At 43.0% G+C, this 16,357-nt stretch overlaps 1 protein-coding gene across 5 annotated transcripts in view; it reads left to right on the forward strand.

Moving 5' to 3' along the window:
* Nucleotides 1-16,357, forward strand: part of ANKFN1 (ankyrin repeat and fibronectin type III domain containing 1) — a 1,208,371-nt gene that overhangs the window by 250,672 nt on the left and 941,342 nt on the right. For all 5 annotated transcript variants that reach the window (XM_063961280.1, XM_063961279.1, XM_063961282.1 and 2 more), the window contains one exon: nucleotides 5,653-5,863. In XM_063961280.1, coding sequence (XP_063817350.1) covers nucleotides 5,653-5,863 — 211 coding nt within the window. The remainder of the gene's footprint in view (nucleotides 1-5,652; nucleotides 5,864-16,357) is intronic.

The following is a 16,357-nucleotide window of genomic DNA, read 5'->3' on the forward strand; positions in this document are numbered from 1 at the left end:
TTACTCCAAATAAAAGGGTTATATACATTACTTATATTATTATTAAAATACATTTGAAAGGGTTTGCCCTGTGTGGTGTAGGGGTACACTCGCCTGTGCGGCATATTATTATGATAGCTCCAAATAAAAGGTACAGGTTTTGGTGTGTGTGTGTGTGGGTGGTTTAGGGGAATGCTATCCTGAGCCTCCAAAATTGTGCGTGTATTACATCTGGGCAAATTCCTGCACGTCCCATGTTGTTTGTGCCGCACACTTGTGTTGCTTAGCTTAGTCATCCAGCTACCTCATTGCACCTCTTTTTTTCTTCTTTGCATGATGTGCTGTTTGGGGCCTGTTTTTTTTAAGTGCCATCCTGTCTCCCACTGCAGTGCCACTCCTAGATGCGCTAGGTGTTTGAGCTGCCACTAGCCATCCAGCTAGTGTATCTCATTGACCATCTCTTTTTCTTCTTTGCATCATGTGCTGTTTGGGGCCTAGTTTTTAAATCTGCCATCCTGTCTGCCACTGCAGTGCCACTCCTAGATGGGCCAGGTGTTTGAGCTGCCCACTTGTGTCGCTTAGCTTAGTCATCCAGCCACCTCGGTGCAACCTTTTGGCCTTAAAACAATATTGTGAGGTGTGAGGAGTTCAGAATAGACTGGAAATGAGTGGAAATGAATGCTATTGAGGTTAATAATACCGAAGGATCAAAATTACCCCCAAATTCTGTGATTTTAGTTGTTTCTATGTTTTTTTCAAAGATCAAAACCACAACTTGAAAGGGTGGTTTTGGCAAAACCAATCCAGATCCAAAACATGAGCATGGAACCAGAACCAAAACCAAGACACAAAACACGAAAAGTGCCCGCCGCACATCTCTATCTATTATTGGACCTGATTCAGAGATGGTCACGATGTTGTTGTTTTTGCTACTGCCCAAACATATAAGATGTATGGCCATGGCCTAGCAATGGTGGTGGCAGTGAGGATTTATTCACAGTAAGTGACTGACAGGGGACATTTGTGCGTTCGTTTATGTAGCCAGGCCCATCGCTACCTGCTCAGCAAAGGGATGCAGAGCAGGCAGGCACCAGGCAGGACAGGCGCTGTACCTGCTCTGCATTCCCGCTGCTGCACCTGGGCCCCCTGCTGCTGCCAGCCACTGTGCCTGTCACTGCATGACAGGCAGCGGCGCCGGCAGCTGAAAGCCTCCTCTCCCCCTCCCCTCCTGCAACAGATCGGACGGAGCTACATGGATGGAGGGGCGGAGCTAAATTGGTGGAGGTGGCGGGCTGCATGGCATTGACATTCGATGGGGTGAGGCAGGTGAGGCAGAGCCTTTCCTGTCATAACGTTGTTTGTGCCAGAGTTTCAACTGTATAAAGTATATGAAAAATACAAATAATTTGTAAGCTGCACTACTACTGGAGCGTTACGTGTATGCTGCGCTACTACTGGGGCGTTACGTGTAAGCTGCGCTACTACTGGGTTGTTACATGAAAGCTGTGCTACTACTGGGGCGTTACGTGTAAGCTGCGTTACTACTGGGTTTATTATGTGTAAGCGGCGCTACTACTGGGGTCATTATGTGATAGCGGCGCTACTACTGTGGCGTTATGTGTAAGTGGTGCTACTACTGTGGCATTATGTGTAAGCTGTGCTACTACTGGGGTGTTACGTATAAGCTGCGCTACTACTGGGTCGTTACTACTGGGTTGTTACATGACAGCTGCACTACTACTGGGGCATTACGTGTAAGCTGAGCTACTACTGGGTTTATTATGTGTAAGTGGCGCTACTACTGGGGTCATTATTTGTAAGCGGCGCTACTACTGGAGTCATTATGTGTAAGCGGCGCTACTACTGGGGTCATTATGTGTAAGCGGTGCTACTACTGGGGTCGTTATGTTTAAGCGGCGCTACTACTGGTGTCATTATGTGTAAGCGGCGCTACTACTGGGGTCGTTATGTGTTAGCAGTGCTACTACTGGGGTCATTATGTGTAAGCGGTGCTACTACTGGGGTCGTTATGTTTAAGCGGCGCTACTACTGGTGTCATTATGTGTAAGCAGTGCTACTACTGGGGTCGTTATGTGTTAGCAGTGCTACTACTGGGGTCATTATGTGTAAGCGGTGCTACTACTGGGGTCGTTATGTTTAAGCGGCGCTACTACTGGTGTCATTATGTGTAAGCAGTGCTACTACTGGGGTCGTTATGTGTTAGCAGTGCTACTACTGGGGTCATTATGTGTAAGCGGTGCTACTACTGGGGTCGTTATGTTTAAGCGGCGCTACTACTGGTGTCATTATGTGTAAGCAGTGCTACTACTGGGGTCGTTATGTGTTAGCGGCGCTACTACTGTGGCTTTATGTGTAAGCGGCGCTACTACTGGTGTCATTATGTGTAAGCAGTGCTACTACTGGGGTCGTTATGTTTAAGCGGCGCTACTACTGGTGTCATTATGTGTAAGCAGTGCTACTACTGGGGTCGTTATGTGTTAGCGGCGCTACTACTGTGGCTTTATGTGTAAGCGGCGCTACTACTGGTGTCATTATGTGTAAGTGGTGCTACTACTGTGGCGTTATGTGTTAGCGGCGCTACTACTGGTGTCATTATGTGTAAGTGGTGCTACTACTGTGGCGTTATGTGTAAGCTATGCTACAACTGCGGTGTTATGTGTAAGCAGCGCCACTATGAGCGGGGCATTTTAAATGGGGGTACAATTGTATGGCCATGCCCCTTCCTTGTGAGACCAAATCCCTTTTTTGACATGTGCTGTCCCTTTGTAAAGTATGGGAGGGCGCAAATTTATAGTTTGCCGGGGGCGCCGAACACCCTAGCACCGGCCCTGTACATAGCCATTCACACACTGGCATGTCATGACTGATGTGCGCCCAATGGTTGTGTTTTTTAATACACAAGTTGTGGAACTCAGATGCCTCCAGTGGGCATCTTAATACATATCCTGGCAGCTGCAGCATTGCATATTACTAAATTGCAGCTGCAAAGGCATTTGTGTCCCTCTATGAATCAGACCCATAGAGCCTTAAATACAGTATATGAGGGTAGATACTTTCTTGGTCACTTTTAGCTGTCTTAGGGATTTGGTTAATGCCCTTTCGAAACATTTTCTGCAATAACTTCCATGTCTGACGATGCCATTGGGTATCGGGGACAAGCACCAAAATGTTGGCGAAAAAACTCCCATGCAGATATATGGTGATGGTGGTATTCACCAGAACATGGCTTTATCTATGATACAGTATCTCCCATGTTAAGCTACTTAAATGTCAGGTACTGTATTCATGCAGCATATCGTCATGTATAGGCGTCTAAATATTTTTTAGGCTCTTGTGTTGTATTTTGCAAAGCAGCTAAGTGTAATTAGAAGGCCAAAATAGGTTCTGAACAGCATTAAGTTTGACCTATTTAGTACTAGTAAGAACATTTCACTCACAGTGAGATGTATTAAGCCTTGAAAAGTGAATAATTGCACCGTGATAAAGTACAAGCCAATCAGCTCCTAACTGCCATGTTACAGTTTGGGTTTGAAAAATGACAGTTAGGAGCTGGTTGGTTGGTACTTTATCACCATACAGTTTATCACTTTAGAAGGTTTGGTACATCTGGCACAGTTAAATAAACCCCACCCATTTGCCGTGAAAGATAAGCCATATATACCTTTAGAAAGGATTGATTTCAAAATGAGGACTGCAGACTTTCGGTACAAAAGAACTACTTTGTTTTTACTTGACCAATCCTTTACTGGTACAGTACCATGGAGACATATTTCTTGTTGGTTTTTAGTATGCATACTTGGTTGAAATAAAAATAAATAAATTACGTGCTGTCCTCCGGGGTGTCTGTGAATTGTTTCTTTATTAATACAATATGGGTCTGCGTTCAGCATAAATTAGACTTTTGTCATAACATTTAGAACAGTCGACCTGTGTGATCTCTACAACACTATTAAATCATTATTACACTTATAGTAATAATGTATATATTGTTTCTGATGGGTTTTTCCACTAAATAGATTTAAGTGCACACATGGTACATCTTTGGTGCCTCAGTGATAAATTTTAAAAAATAGTTTGTGTGTTGTACCTATGGGGCAATATAAAAAGGGCTTAATAAATATGATCATACATTAATATTGCCAGTACGTATTATAGTTTGTTGTTTGAAATCTGCAAACTTATTTTTTTTACAAACAAAAATAAATTTGTATCTTCTGTCTTGTTTGAATTTTATTGTCCATGTTGTAGGACGCAGATCCCAGTGGCCGTTAGCCAGGGCAGAACAGGTAGTTTGCGTTTGGAATGGTTGAGATGTAGGTGGCAGTGGAGGTAGGTCACTTAACCCCGTTATTTAACCATTTACAATTACTACATGAAGCCTTTCTGAATGCTGGATGTGGTGTACTGACATCTGTGGCAATGACAAATCATAGTGGCATGGCGGCTGCTTGCACCCTTGGAGGAGGTGCTGATCTGATTCTTGTGTAATATACAGATACGCTGTATGCGTAGCCAACTATGCCCTCATGATCAAATAAACAGGAATCCCCAGGCTCCAGCAATCGGCAAGGGGCAAATAAACCACACATCTTTAAACTGGTTCAGATTGTCCATGTCCCAAACCTTATCCCTAACCATTTGTTAAAAAATCATACTGAATAAGGTGTACATAATTTAGCTATTATTGACAATATTTGATAATTTAACAATACAGTCTCCTCAGTTTTGGAATAATCTTAGCCTGTTAGGTGGTTAAGGTACAGTCCACTTTAAATCTAGTCTATAGATGCATCTGGTTTAAACGGTAATCATCATCAACTTGAAGATATGTTCCTGACCTGAAAGGTTAAATGGTAAGTTGTTGTTAGCTCGGTCTTCATGTCACTATTGTACTGATCTTACATATCACTCGGCTGACCCCTCTCACCAAACACCAATTGGACTTGGGTATAATAAGATACAGTAAACTACAAAACAAGGATGCAAGTGTGCAGTGCAGCAAATTGGGCTCATGTCACATTTTAACCTGGTGCAAATGGATTTACGTCCAACTCTAAATCAGCCTCAATATGTTCATTATTTATACAGTACATGGCCAAAAGCTTTAACAAACTGTGATTGTGGAGCTTAGAAAGTTGGAAACTTTATTTGGTAAATAATCCAGGTTATATATAGAAACAGATGTTTCTAACTATTGTTTTCACTGATCTGTGGTTTATAGTTATAAAAGTTATAACCATAATCCTCTTTGACTTAAGCCCTTGGAGAGGATAAAAGAAAAGGTAATGCTATTGTTATACTGTGATTGTTACAGAATAGCTAAAAAATAAAATGCCAATGTAATAAAATAAAACATTTTAATTGATTACAACAAAAGAAGAAATGCTTCTGAGCTACCAAAGCCCTTTTTATGATAAATAACTCTATGGTAAACAAATAAAGCTATCTTATGTAATTACAACTCATTTTTTCCAAAGCCAGCGCGTGAAAGGAAAGTAGGTTAAGAAACAAAAAAATAAGTTGTTAAAGTAAAGTGTTGTTTTGACATTTATAGTCTTACTTAATATGTATTTGTAGCAAGCCAACATTGTTATAACATATGTGTTATTGACGTTGCTCACCTTGAGTGACTTTTGTGTTCTTTTGTAACAGAACTTTCAGTGCAATGAAGCAATGTTCGAGGCAGTTGAGCAGCAGGACCTGGATGCGGTTCAGATTCTTCTGTACCAGTTTACAGCTGATGAACTGGACCTTAATACACCCAACAGTGAAGGATTGACTCCCTTGGATATTGCTATCATGACAAATAATGTGCCTATCGCCCGAACTCTACTAAAAGCTGGAGCAAGGGAGAGCCCACACTGTAAGTATTGTGAATTTCTTTGTGCCCCAGAAGTACTGTCAGTGGATTGTTGTGACTGATAGCCATCTATGCAATGTTCTGCACCAAAATTATGTTGTAGAAGTAAAGTAAGATCATCATTTTGGTGAATGATTTTCAATGTTTAATCTATATAATAAAATCAGCTGCTCATAAAAAATATGACATTGGAATGCAATGCCCGTATGAACTCTGACTCTACATGTGTCAGAGATGCAGAGAGGAGAGTAAGGTTTGGAGATGGAGAGAACCATTAGGAGAGGTAGAAGAAGAGGTGGCGAGAGAGTATCAGGATGGGAAAGAGAAAAAAGCAGTGGTGGGAGGGAGAGAAAGAGAGTGAGGTAGGGAGCAAGTGTCATAGAAAGAGAGAGAGAGAGACAGCAAGAAAGAGAGTATCAGGATGGCAGAGAAGGAGACAGATGGGGAGAAAGAAATCGGTGGTAGATATACAGACATAAAAATCAGCAAATAAAAGTAAAAAAATGATAGAACTTACAGTTAGTTAAGAATACAGTATAACATAAGCAAGTCATGATAATTAATTAGGTCAATGATAATGTTTTCCATCAGGAATCATGTTGGCAGAATGTAAGCCATGTTGTCCTTACGAGAATGTGAACACTATGGGGCTAATTGCGAGTTGGAAGCAAACCCCTTTACTTTGTGTAGCTTGTAATTTATATTTTAAATGAGAAAAAACAATGTCTCAGGCTCTGGTGGTAGACTTGGGAGACCAAACACCAAGGGTGGGATGTAATGCCGCCCAAGTTCAGCAGGTGTGTGACATGCCAGCCGAACTCTTACGTTTTTTTTTAAAGAGAAGAGCAGAGCCATGCTTTGTTAGTGATTGCCCCTTTAAAAAAACAGCCGCGTTCGGTCGGCATCCCGCACGGCCGCCAAACTCAGGCAGCAATACATCCCACCCAAAATCTTTCAATCTAGTCATCCCATGTCACATTGATAGAGGGCCTCAGCTTAATGCAAAATTTAAGGGGTCTATTCATGAAGAAGTGAAAAGTGTGGAGAAGTGAGTAGGTGGAGAAGTTGCCCGAGGTAACCAATCAGCATTGAAGTAACATTTACAATTTGCATACTATACAACTGTACGAAGCAGCTGATCGGTTGCCAAGGGCAACTTTTCCACAGGCTCACTTCTCCACTCTTTTGGCTGCTTCATGAATAGATCTCTAACATATTATAAAATGTAAGAAGTCCTGGCATCAAGATCTCAGTGGGGCTCACAACATGACTTATGCTAGTAGGACATAAAAAGTGGTAAAAATTAAAATAACACACTAAGTGACTTACTGTAATTATTTATGCAAATGACTTTCTGTCACTACAGGATGGTGGGTTGGACAGTTGGTTGCATTCCCATCAGTGTTAAAAAAAACAGCATACTGCTCTCCTCTAGGGGTCCAAGTGAAATTTGATGCAATTTGTGACCGGCATAGATTATGGGGCTCATTTATCAATGAGTGATAAAACTCGTTGTGAATGAGAACTCTTATTGCAAATGATAAATGGTGCTTCAGCCAGCAACTAACTGTCATGTGTTTGAAAAATGACAGTTGGGAGCTGATTGGCTGAATCATTTATCATATGCAACGAGTTTTATCATTCACAACGAGATTTATAACTCGTTGATAAATGGGCCCCAATGTATGAAGGCAGTAGTGTTAAATACTGTCTGATGTCTGTCCTTTTTGCTTTGTATTAGGGAAAAAAATCAAGAAAAGCAGCCTGCTCAGTGCACATTTACTATATTCTTGTACACTAGATACCTGGGCTGGGACGTATTGCGAGCCGAGTTTAACATCCAGGAAAAAGTTGCACAAGCTCGGACATTATAATGTGCAACTTTTTCCCAGAACACGGCCAATGTAAAGGCGTGCATCTTTTACGCCATTACATTGCAATGTAATGTAACAATGCAAATCGGATACAATTTCTCATGGGATTTTTAGACCAGGAAACATCCGATTTTTATGTCAAACCAACTGGAGATCGCCTTTTATTATAACAGTTGTACAGTGTGGGAGAAAGTCACCCATTGGCACCCAAAAGTCCTATGATTGAAGCAACACACACCATATATAAATCTCAATGTTCCGGGATGCACAAGCAGATCCTGCTGATTTAAATGATATATGATATGGCTATATTCTGTGTGCAATTGCGGCTGAATCGGCATACCAAATTATATTACAGTGTTTGGCAGGAATACACTCTAGCATAACATTTTGTATGCAGATACAGCCTCAATTATACACAAAATATAGGTATGCCGCATATAATTTTAATCAGCAGGATCTGCTTGTGCGTCCTGTTGCATCCCTTTGCATTTTACAGGAAAAATGTGCAAAAATTACATGTACAGTACATGAAATATTTTGATAGTTTAAAGTATTTTTGTTTGATTTTAGGGTTAGAAATAATTCTAAAAATGATTATTTGTTGTAAATGTGCTGTAATTGTGTACTTGTAGTTTATTTTCAACATGAACAAATACAACTAGCCCCCTCACAAAAGTGCTGTATTATGAGGGTAATTCCAAGTTGATCGCAGCAGGAATTTTGTTAGCAGTTGGGCAAAACCATGTGCACTGCAGGGGAGGCATATATAACATGTGCAGAAAAAGTTAGATTTGGGTGGGTTATTTTATTTCTGTGCAGGGTAAACACTGGCTGCTTTATTTTTACACTGCAAATTAGATTGCAGATTGAACACACCACACCCAAATCTAACTCTCTCTGCACATGTTAAATCTGCCTATCCTGCAGTGCACATGGTGGTCATTCCGAGTTGTTCGCTCTGTAATTTTCTTCGCATCGCAGCGATTTTCCACTAATTGCGCATGCGCAATGTTTGCACTGCGACTGCGCCAAGTAAATTTGCTATGAAGATTGGTATTTTACTCACGGCATTACAAGGTTTTTTCTTCGTTCTGGAGATCGGAGTGTGATTGACAGGAAGTGGGTGTTTCTGGGCGGAAACTGGCCGTTTTATGGGAGTGTGTGTACCTTTTCTGGGAAAAACGCGGGAGTGGCTGGAGAAACGGAGGAGTGTCTTGGCGAACGCTGGGTGTGTTTGTGACATCAAACCAGGAACAACAAGCACTGAACTGATCGCACTGGAAGAGTAAGTCTCGAGCTACTCAGAAACTGCACAGAGAAGTCTTTTCGCAATATTGCGAATCTTTCGTTCACAATTTTGATAAGCTAAGATTCACTCCCAGTAGGCGGCGGCTTAGCGTGTGCAATGCTGCTAAAAATCACAAAAAAAGGAAAGAGAGGCGCCCGTATCTTACAACCTTGGTGAACTTCCAGATGCCGCACAATATGGAAGAATGGGGAAGCTGTCAATCCCCAAAAATTAACAGTAACAAGATAAAAGAACCAAAACGTGCGCAAAAGGAAGAGCCAAACTAAAAATATATTTAATAAAATAGATTAATATATTTTTAGTTTGGCTCTTCCTTTTGCGCACGTTTTGGTTCTTTTATCTTGTTAATGCTGCTAAAAGCAGCTTGCGAGCGAACAACTCGGAATGAGGGCCATGGTTTTGTCCAACTGCCAACATAATTCCTGCTGCGATCAACTTGAATTACCCCCCATGTACGACTTTGTAGAGCTGTTTTGTTTGAGATTTTCAAACTCGGACTCCATTACATCGGCTGAGTTGTATGTTTAGTTTAACATGGAAAAAACACCTGGATCCGACTTTTTGCCAGGCACTCTTATTCTGTGTAGAAAACATCTGACTTTTCATGTACTCGGATGCTATTACATTAGTCGAGTTTGCAAAATGTCAGATTTTTGCGCAAAAGCGAACATTTTACAAACTCGACTCAAACTCAACTCCCATTACAGTTCATAAAGACCTCTACAATATTACAAACAACAATTCAGGGTTCAAACAATCTCCATGGGCTACTTTTACAGATCAGTCAATGAGAAGAGTGATGAGAATTCGGCGACAGCCAATGTGTAGGTCATGCAACATCCACATCCATGATGCCAGTGCCATTTTATCTGCATACAGGATTGCAATCACAGCCTGAGACACACCCCAAAAACAGTTGTGACACACCTGCGTTTTTCCCATTACAGCCCACAAATGCTCCCTGACTGTCAATCACTTTGCAGAGAAATCCTCACAGCAGGTGACATCACTAAGGTATCTTGGCACATGTGCAATTTGATCGCGGAGCACTCGCACTTAGCTGTTAATCCCTGAGCTGTGTCAATATCGGTGGACAGGGCCAAATATATCTTATAGTCAGATGTAGTCCTAGACATAATAGGTGTCTCCAGATAGAGAATACCATACCTCCCAACTGTCCCGATTTTCGCGGGACATTCTGTTTTTTTGGGTCTATCCCGCTGCCCCTCCCGCGGGCCGCAGTGTCCCGCGTGGGGGGGGGGGGGGGGCAGTTGGTAGGCTCCTGATCACTTGCTGCTCAGCTCAGTTCAGAGCAGAGCAGCACAGCGTCTATTCCAGTGAGGGAGAGGGACTGGGGGCATGGCGAGTGGCATTGAACAAACACCATTATCTTATTGCATAGAATACGCAGACACATTAAATAGAAGCCAGCACACATTTTACAGACTGAATTCAAGCTTTTGTAAGGTGCTGCTTCCTACAAGAAAAAGTAATCAAAAGACACCTGTTGGCACAGTAAAATGTGACTGAGCAGCCTCTATAAAAAAGGGTGAGCAACACCTGTCTTTCTAGATACTTTATAAAACAATGGGATTAATCTTGGGACTGGTGCAGAACACATCAGATATTCCCTCCAAAATGCTGTTTTCTATTAAAAAAACAGCTGGGATGCACACTGGTACTTTTAACCTTCCAATTAAAGAAGCATACGGAGCAAATATTGACAGTAATGGTAAATTTAATCACACACGAAAAACTATGGATACAACAACAACAAAAAAACATATAAAAATGTATCAAACAAGAGATATGAAATCAAGTACTTCTCACCCTTGCATTAGGATGTGGTGGGCTCACTTAGGGTATTAAGCTGAGAGGGTCCCGGGCCACAATTGTTCACTTTTCACTTCATTCCTAAATGAATTAATGAAGCAATCGCCTGCTGCGAATAGTCGCAGCCTGACACGCCATGCAGCATGTCGTGATACAACATGCCGCATCACAGTAAGATGAGAATGGCTATATCTGTATACTGTACACACATGCCAAACACACTCAGTGGCAGTGGCATCACAAGGGGGATGCGGCCCACTAGCCGAGGGGTGACACCAAAATGCCAGCTCCTGCTCAGTGACAGGAGCCGAGTGCTACACTGTTACATTATGTGCAGCACTCGGCTCCTGTCACTGTGTAAGAGCCAGAACTGCAGGCAGAGCACTCTCCGGGAGGCAGCACGCACCTCCAGAACCCCACAAGTGACTAAGAAACGGGTGTTGGTTGGGACACAAAGCCCTGCCCCCATTGGAGCCCCGCCCTTACCGAAAAGCCCCACCCTATTTCTGACCCCATAGCAGCTAAAACGAGTGCTGGGCCGCAAAACCCCGCCCCTCGAGTGAAATGCCACCCCTTCCAGCAAAGCCCTGTTCCCTTTTTCTCACCGCTGCACTGGGTGTCAACAGGGCCGTCTTTTCGTATGGGCTCATTGGGCTCTTGCCCAAGGGCCCCAGGAGCAAAAGGGTCCTAGGCTGATAGCTGAGGGTTCCCTCTTTCCAAGGGTACCAGATTTTTGAAAATCGGCCCTGGGGAACCGGAGATATCCAACTTCAAAGCAGTGGTCCCCATCCAAGCCTGTTAATTGTTCTTCCAAGCCAGATATCTCGGGTTCTGTCTGACTTAGAGTTTTTCTGAGGGTATAGTCCAAAAGCTGGGACTCTCCCCTTTCAGCTTGTCTCTACTATGACCAGAACCAGAAATATTAGACATCAAGCAGCTGGCCCCTGATCTAGCTCCACACGCCTAATATGCAGTTTTATATTTTTATTGGTGGATTGCTCTGGCTCCTGAAGTCTGATCCCCAAGTCCCCAGTACCTCCTGAAAGGTGGAACTCTCTAGGTTTTTTTTTATCCCATTAAAGCTAAGAAATCTATTTCCAGGAACTGGAGATATCTTCAGTAAAGCAAGCTGCCCTGACCCCCGGAAAATGATGAATATTAAGCCCACTCCACTATCCACCCCTCCCCTGTGTATTAAACACCCCCTACCAGCTCTCACGAGCAGGGCCCTCTTCCCTCATGTGCTTATCCTTTCTTACTTTAATAATCTTCAACTGCACCAAATCCAGCAGTCTTCTGCCACCTGATAGTTATTCCTGTGTCATCTGCTGATGTACCTATGTTTATTTACCCTGTACTTGTCCTATGCTGTCATCAACTGTAAGTTGCTGTTTTCCTGTTTGATTATTTGTTTATGTACTCTGTAATTGGGCGCTGCGGAACCCTTGTGGCGCCATATAAATAAAGGATAATAATAATAATAATACCACACTGGAAGTCATATACCACGGCCCCTTCATTCAGCACAATGGGGGTCATTCCGAGTTGTTCGCTCGGTAAATTTCATCGCATCGCAGCGATTTTCCGCTTAGTGCGCATGCGCAATGTTCGCACTGCGACTGCGCCAAGTAAATTTGCTATGAAGTTAGGAATTTTACTCACAACTTTTTCTTCGTTCAGGCGATCGTAATGTGATTGTCAGGAAGTGGGTGTTTCTGGGCGGAAACAGGCCGTTTTATGGGCGTGTGGGAAAAAACGCTACCGTTTCTGGGAAAAACGCGGGAGTGGCTGGAGAAACGGAGGAGTGGCTGGGCGAACGCTGGGTGTGTTTGTGACGTCAAACCAGGAACGACAAGCACTGAACTGATCGCAGATGCCGAGTAAGTCTGGAGCTACTCAGAAACTGCACAGAGATGTCTTTTCGCAATATTGCGAATCTTTCGTTCGCAATTTTACTATGCTAAGATTCACTCCCAGTAGGCGTAGGCTTAGCGTGTGCAAAGCTGCTAAAAACGGCTTGCGAGCGAACAACTCGAAATGACCCCCAATGTCCCCTTCTACAGTTTAGTGTTCTCCTTCCCGCCCCACTTGTGCAGTAAAGGAGTAATTAGCAGAAATGATTTCTCCAGGTCCTACATGCTGAGCGAAAGATAGAACACCCCCCGCGGGACATCAAAGCTGCCGCTGATAGCACCCCCCATCCCTACCGCTGATGGGTGGGTAGGGGCCCCAGTGCATTGCTGTGCCCAGGGGCCTACACTGCTGTTAAGACAGCTCTGGGTGTCAAGGAGGTGACACCTCTGCTCAGTGGAGACTGGTAAGCAATATAGACTATCCACTTTGCATGTCTAAAGCTGGATACACACTTTAATATTATCTGTCCAATCTGACTGATTGGAGTGAAAATCTGGTAATGTATGGGAGCAAATGGCAATCGACCATTTGCTCCCAAACACTGGAAAATAGAAAAAAATGGTTGTTCCCACAAATTGGTTAAATCAGTTTGATTCAACCAATTTTTCCGAACAACGTTTGCAGGCACTGTGCACACACTTGTGTTCCATAGGATCGCATGATGTGCACAATCCTGCAAATTTGCTGCAATTGCTGCAAATGCGAACCAGCGACCTGTTCACGGTATGAATGAGTGTGGAGGCATCTGTAAGTAAGCAAAGGTAGCATTTGAAGCACAGGACATTCAGGTCCTAATTCAGATCTGATCGCAGCAGCAAATTTGTTAGCTAATCGGCAAAACCATGGGGGTAATTCTGAGTTGATCGCAGCAGGAATTTTGTTAGCAGTTGGGCAAAACCATGGGGGTAATTCCAAGTTGATCGCAGCAGGATTTTTGATAGCAATTGGGCAAAACCATGTGCACTGCAGGGGAGGCAGATATAACATGTGCAGAAAGAGTTAGATTTGGGTGGGTTATTTTATTTCTGTGCAGGGTAAATACTGGCTGCTTTATTTTTACATTGCAAATTAGATTGCAGATTGAACACACCACACCCAAATCTAACTCTCTCTGCACATGTTAAATCTGCCTCCCCTGCAGTGCACATGGTTTTGCCAAACTGCTAACAAATTCCTGCTGTGATCAACTTGGAATTACCCCCCATGTGCACTGCAGGGGAGGCAGATATAACATGTGCAGAGAGAGTTAGATTTGAGTGGGGCATGTTCAAACTGAAATCTAAATTGCAGTGTAAAAATAAAGTAGCCAGTATTTACCCTGCCCAGAAACAATATAACCCACCCAAATCTAACTCTCTCTGCACGTTATATCTGCCCAACCTGCAGTGCACATGGGGCCTAATTCAGAGTTGATCGCAGCAGCAAATTTGATAGCAGTTGGGCAAAACCATGTGCAGTGCAGGTGGGGCAGATGTAACATGTGCAGAAAGAGTTAGATTTGGGTGGGGTGTATTCAAAATGAAATCTAAATTGCTGTGTAAAAATAAAGCAGACAGTATTTACCCTGCACAGAAACAAAATAACCCACCCAAATCTAAATCTCTCTGCAAATGTTATATCTGCCCCACCCCCGCAGTGCGCATGGTTTTGCCCATTAGCTAACAAATTTGCTCCTGCGATAAGATCTGAATTAGGCCCTCAGTACATAATGGGCCTAATTCAGAGTTGATAGCAGCAGCAAATTTGTTAGCAGGTGGGAAATACCATGTGCACTGCAGGGGGGGGGGGGGGGGGGGGGCAGATGTAACATGTGCAGAGACATTTAGATTTGGGTGGGGTGTGTTCAAACTGAAATCTAAATAGCAGTGTAAAAATAAAGCAGCCAGTATTTACCCTGCACAGAAACAAAATAACCCACCCAAATCTAACTCTCTCTGCACATGTTATATCTGCCCCACCTGTAGTGCACAGTGGCAAATGCAGGATTTGCATGGGGGGGTTTCCACAACTGGGTGTAGCCAATCACGGGGGTGGGGACTGAGGTGACCCAGTATATGCATGGTCCGTAAAACTATTGTATCTGTGTATATATATATATATATATATATATACATACACACATAGCTACACATATATATACCGTATATACACACACACATATATATATTTATACACATATACATAGCATATTAAACATGTATACATATATATATATATATACATACAGTACACGTATATATACACATGTATATATATTAGAGATGAGCGGGTTCGGTTTCTCTGAATCCGAACCCGCACGAACTTCATGTTTTTTTTCACGGGTCCGAGCGACTCGGATCTTCCCGCCTTGCTCGGTTAACCCGAGCGCGCCCGAACGTCATCATGACGCTGTCGGATTCTCGCGAGACTCGGATTCTATATAAGGAGCCGCGCGTCGCCGCCATTTTCACACGTGCATTGAGATTGATAGGGAGAGGACGTGGCTGGCGTCCTCTCCGTTATAGTAGAAAAGAGTAAAGACTGAGTGACTTAGTTATAATTGTGGGGAGGATTGGGGACGGGGAGCAGCTGTTAGGGAGTACAGTGATTTAGATTACGAGAGAGAGAGAGAGATTGACCTGATTTACTGGAGCTTAGGAGTACTGTAGAAGAGAGTGCAGAGTTTACTAGTGACTGACCACAGTGACCACCAGACAGTGCAGTTTTATTTAATATATCCGTTCTCTGCCTGAAAAAAACGATACACACAGTGACTCAGTCACATACCATATCTGTGTGCACTGCTCAGCCCAGTGTGCTGCATCATCTATGTATATATTATATATCTGACTGTGCTCAGCTCACACAGCTTATAATTGTGGGGGAGACTGGGGAGCACTGCAGTGCCAGTTATAGGTTATAGCAGGAGCCAGGAGTACAAGACAGTCACATACCATATCTGTGTGCACTGCTCAGCCCAGTGTGCTGCATCATCTATGTATATATTATATATCTGACTGTGCTCAGCTCACACAGCTTATAATTGTGGGGGAGACTGGGGAGCACTGCAGTGCCAGTTATAGGTTATAGCAGGAGCCAGGAGTACATATTATATTAAAATTAATTAAACAGTGCACACTTTTGCTGCAGGAGTGCCACTGCCAGTGTGACTGACCAGTGACCTGACCACACTGACCACCAGTATAGTTAGTAGTATACTATATTGTGATTGCCTGAAAAAGTTAAACACTCGTCGTGTGACTTCACTTGTGTGGTGTTTTTTTTTTTATTCTATAAAAAACTCATTCTGCTGACAGACAGTGTCCAGCAGGTCCGTCATTATATAATATATATACCTGTCCGGCTGCAGTAGTGATATATATATATTTTTTATATCATTATTTATCATCCAGTCGCAGCAGACACAGTACGGTAGTTCACGGCTGTAGCTACCTCTGTGTCGGCACTCGGCAGTCCGTCCATAATTGTATACCACCTAACCGTGGTTTTTTTTTCTTTCTTCTTTATACATACATACTACGACATCTCTTTATCAACCAGTCTATATTAGCAGCAGACACAGTA

Source organism: Pseudophryne corroboree, chromosome 3, assembly GCF_028390025.1.
Source record: "Pseudophryne corroboree isolate aPseCor3 chromosome 3, aPseCor3.hap2, whole genome shotgun sequence".
NCBI lineage: Eukaryota > Metazoa > Chordata > Amphibia > Anura > Myobatrachidae > Pseudophryne > Pseudophryne corroboree.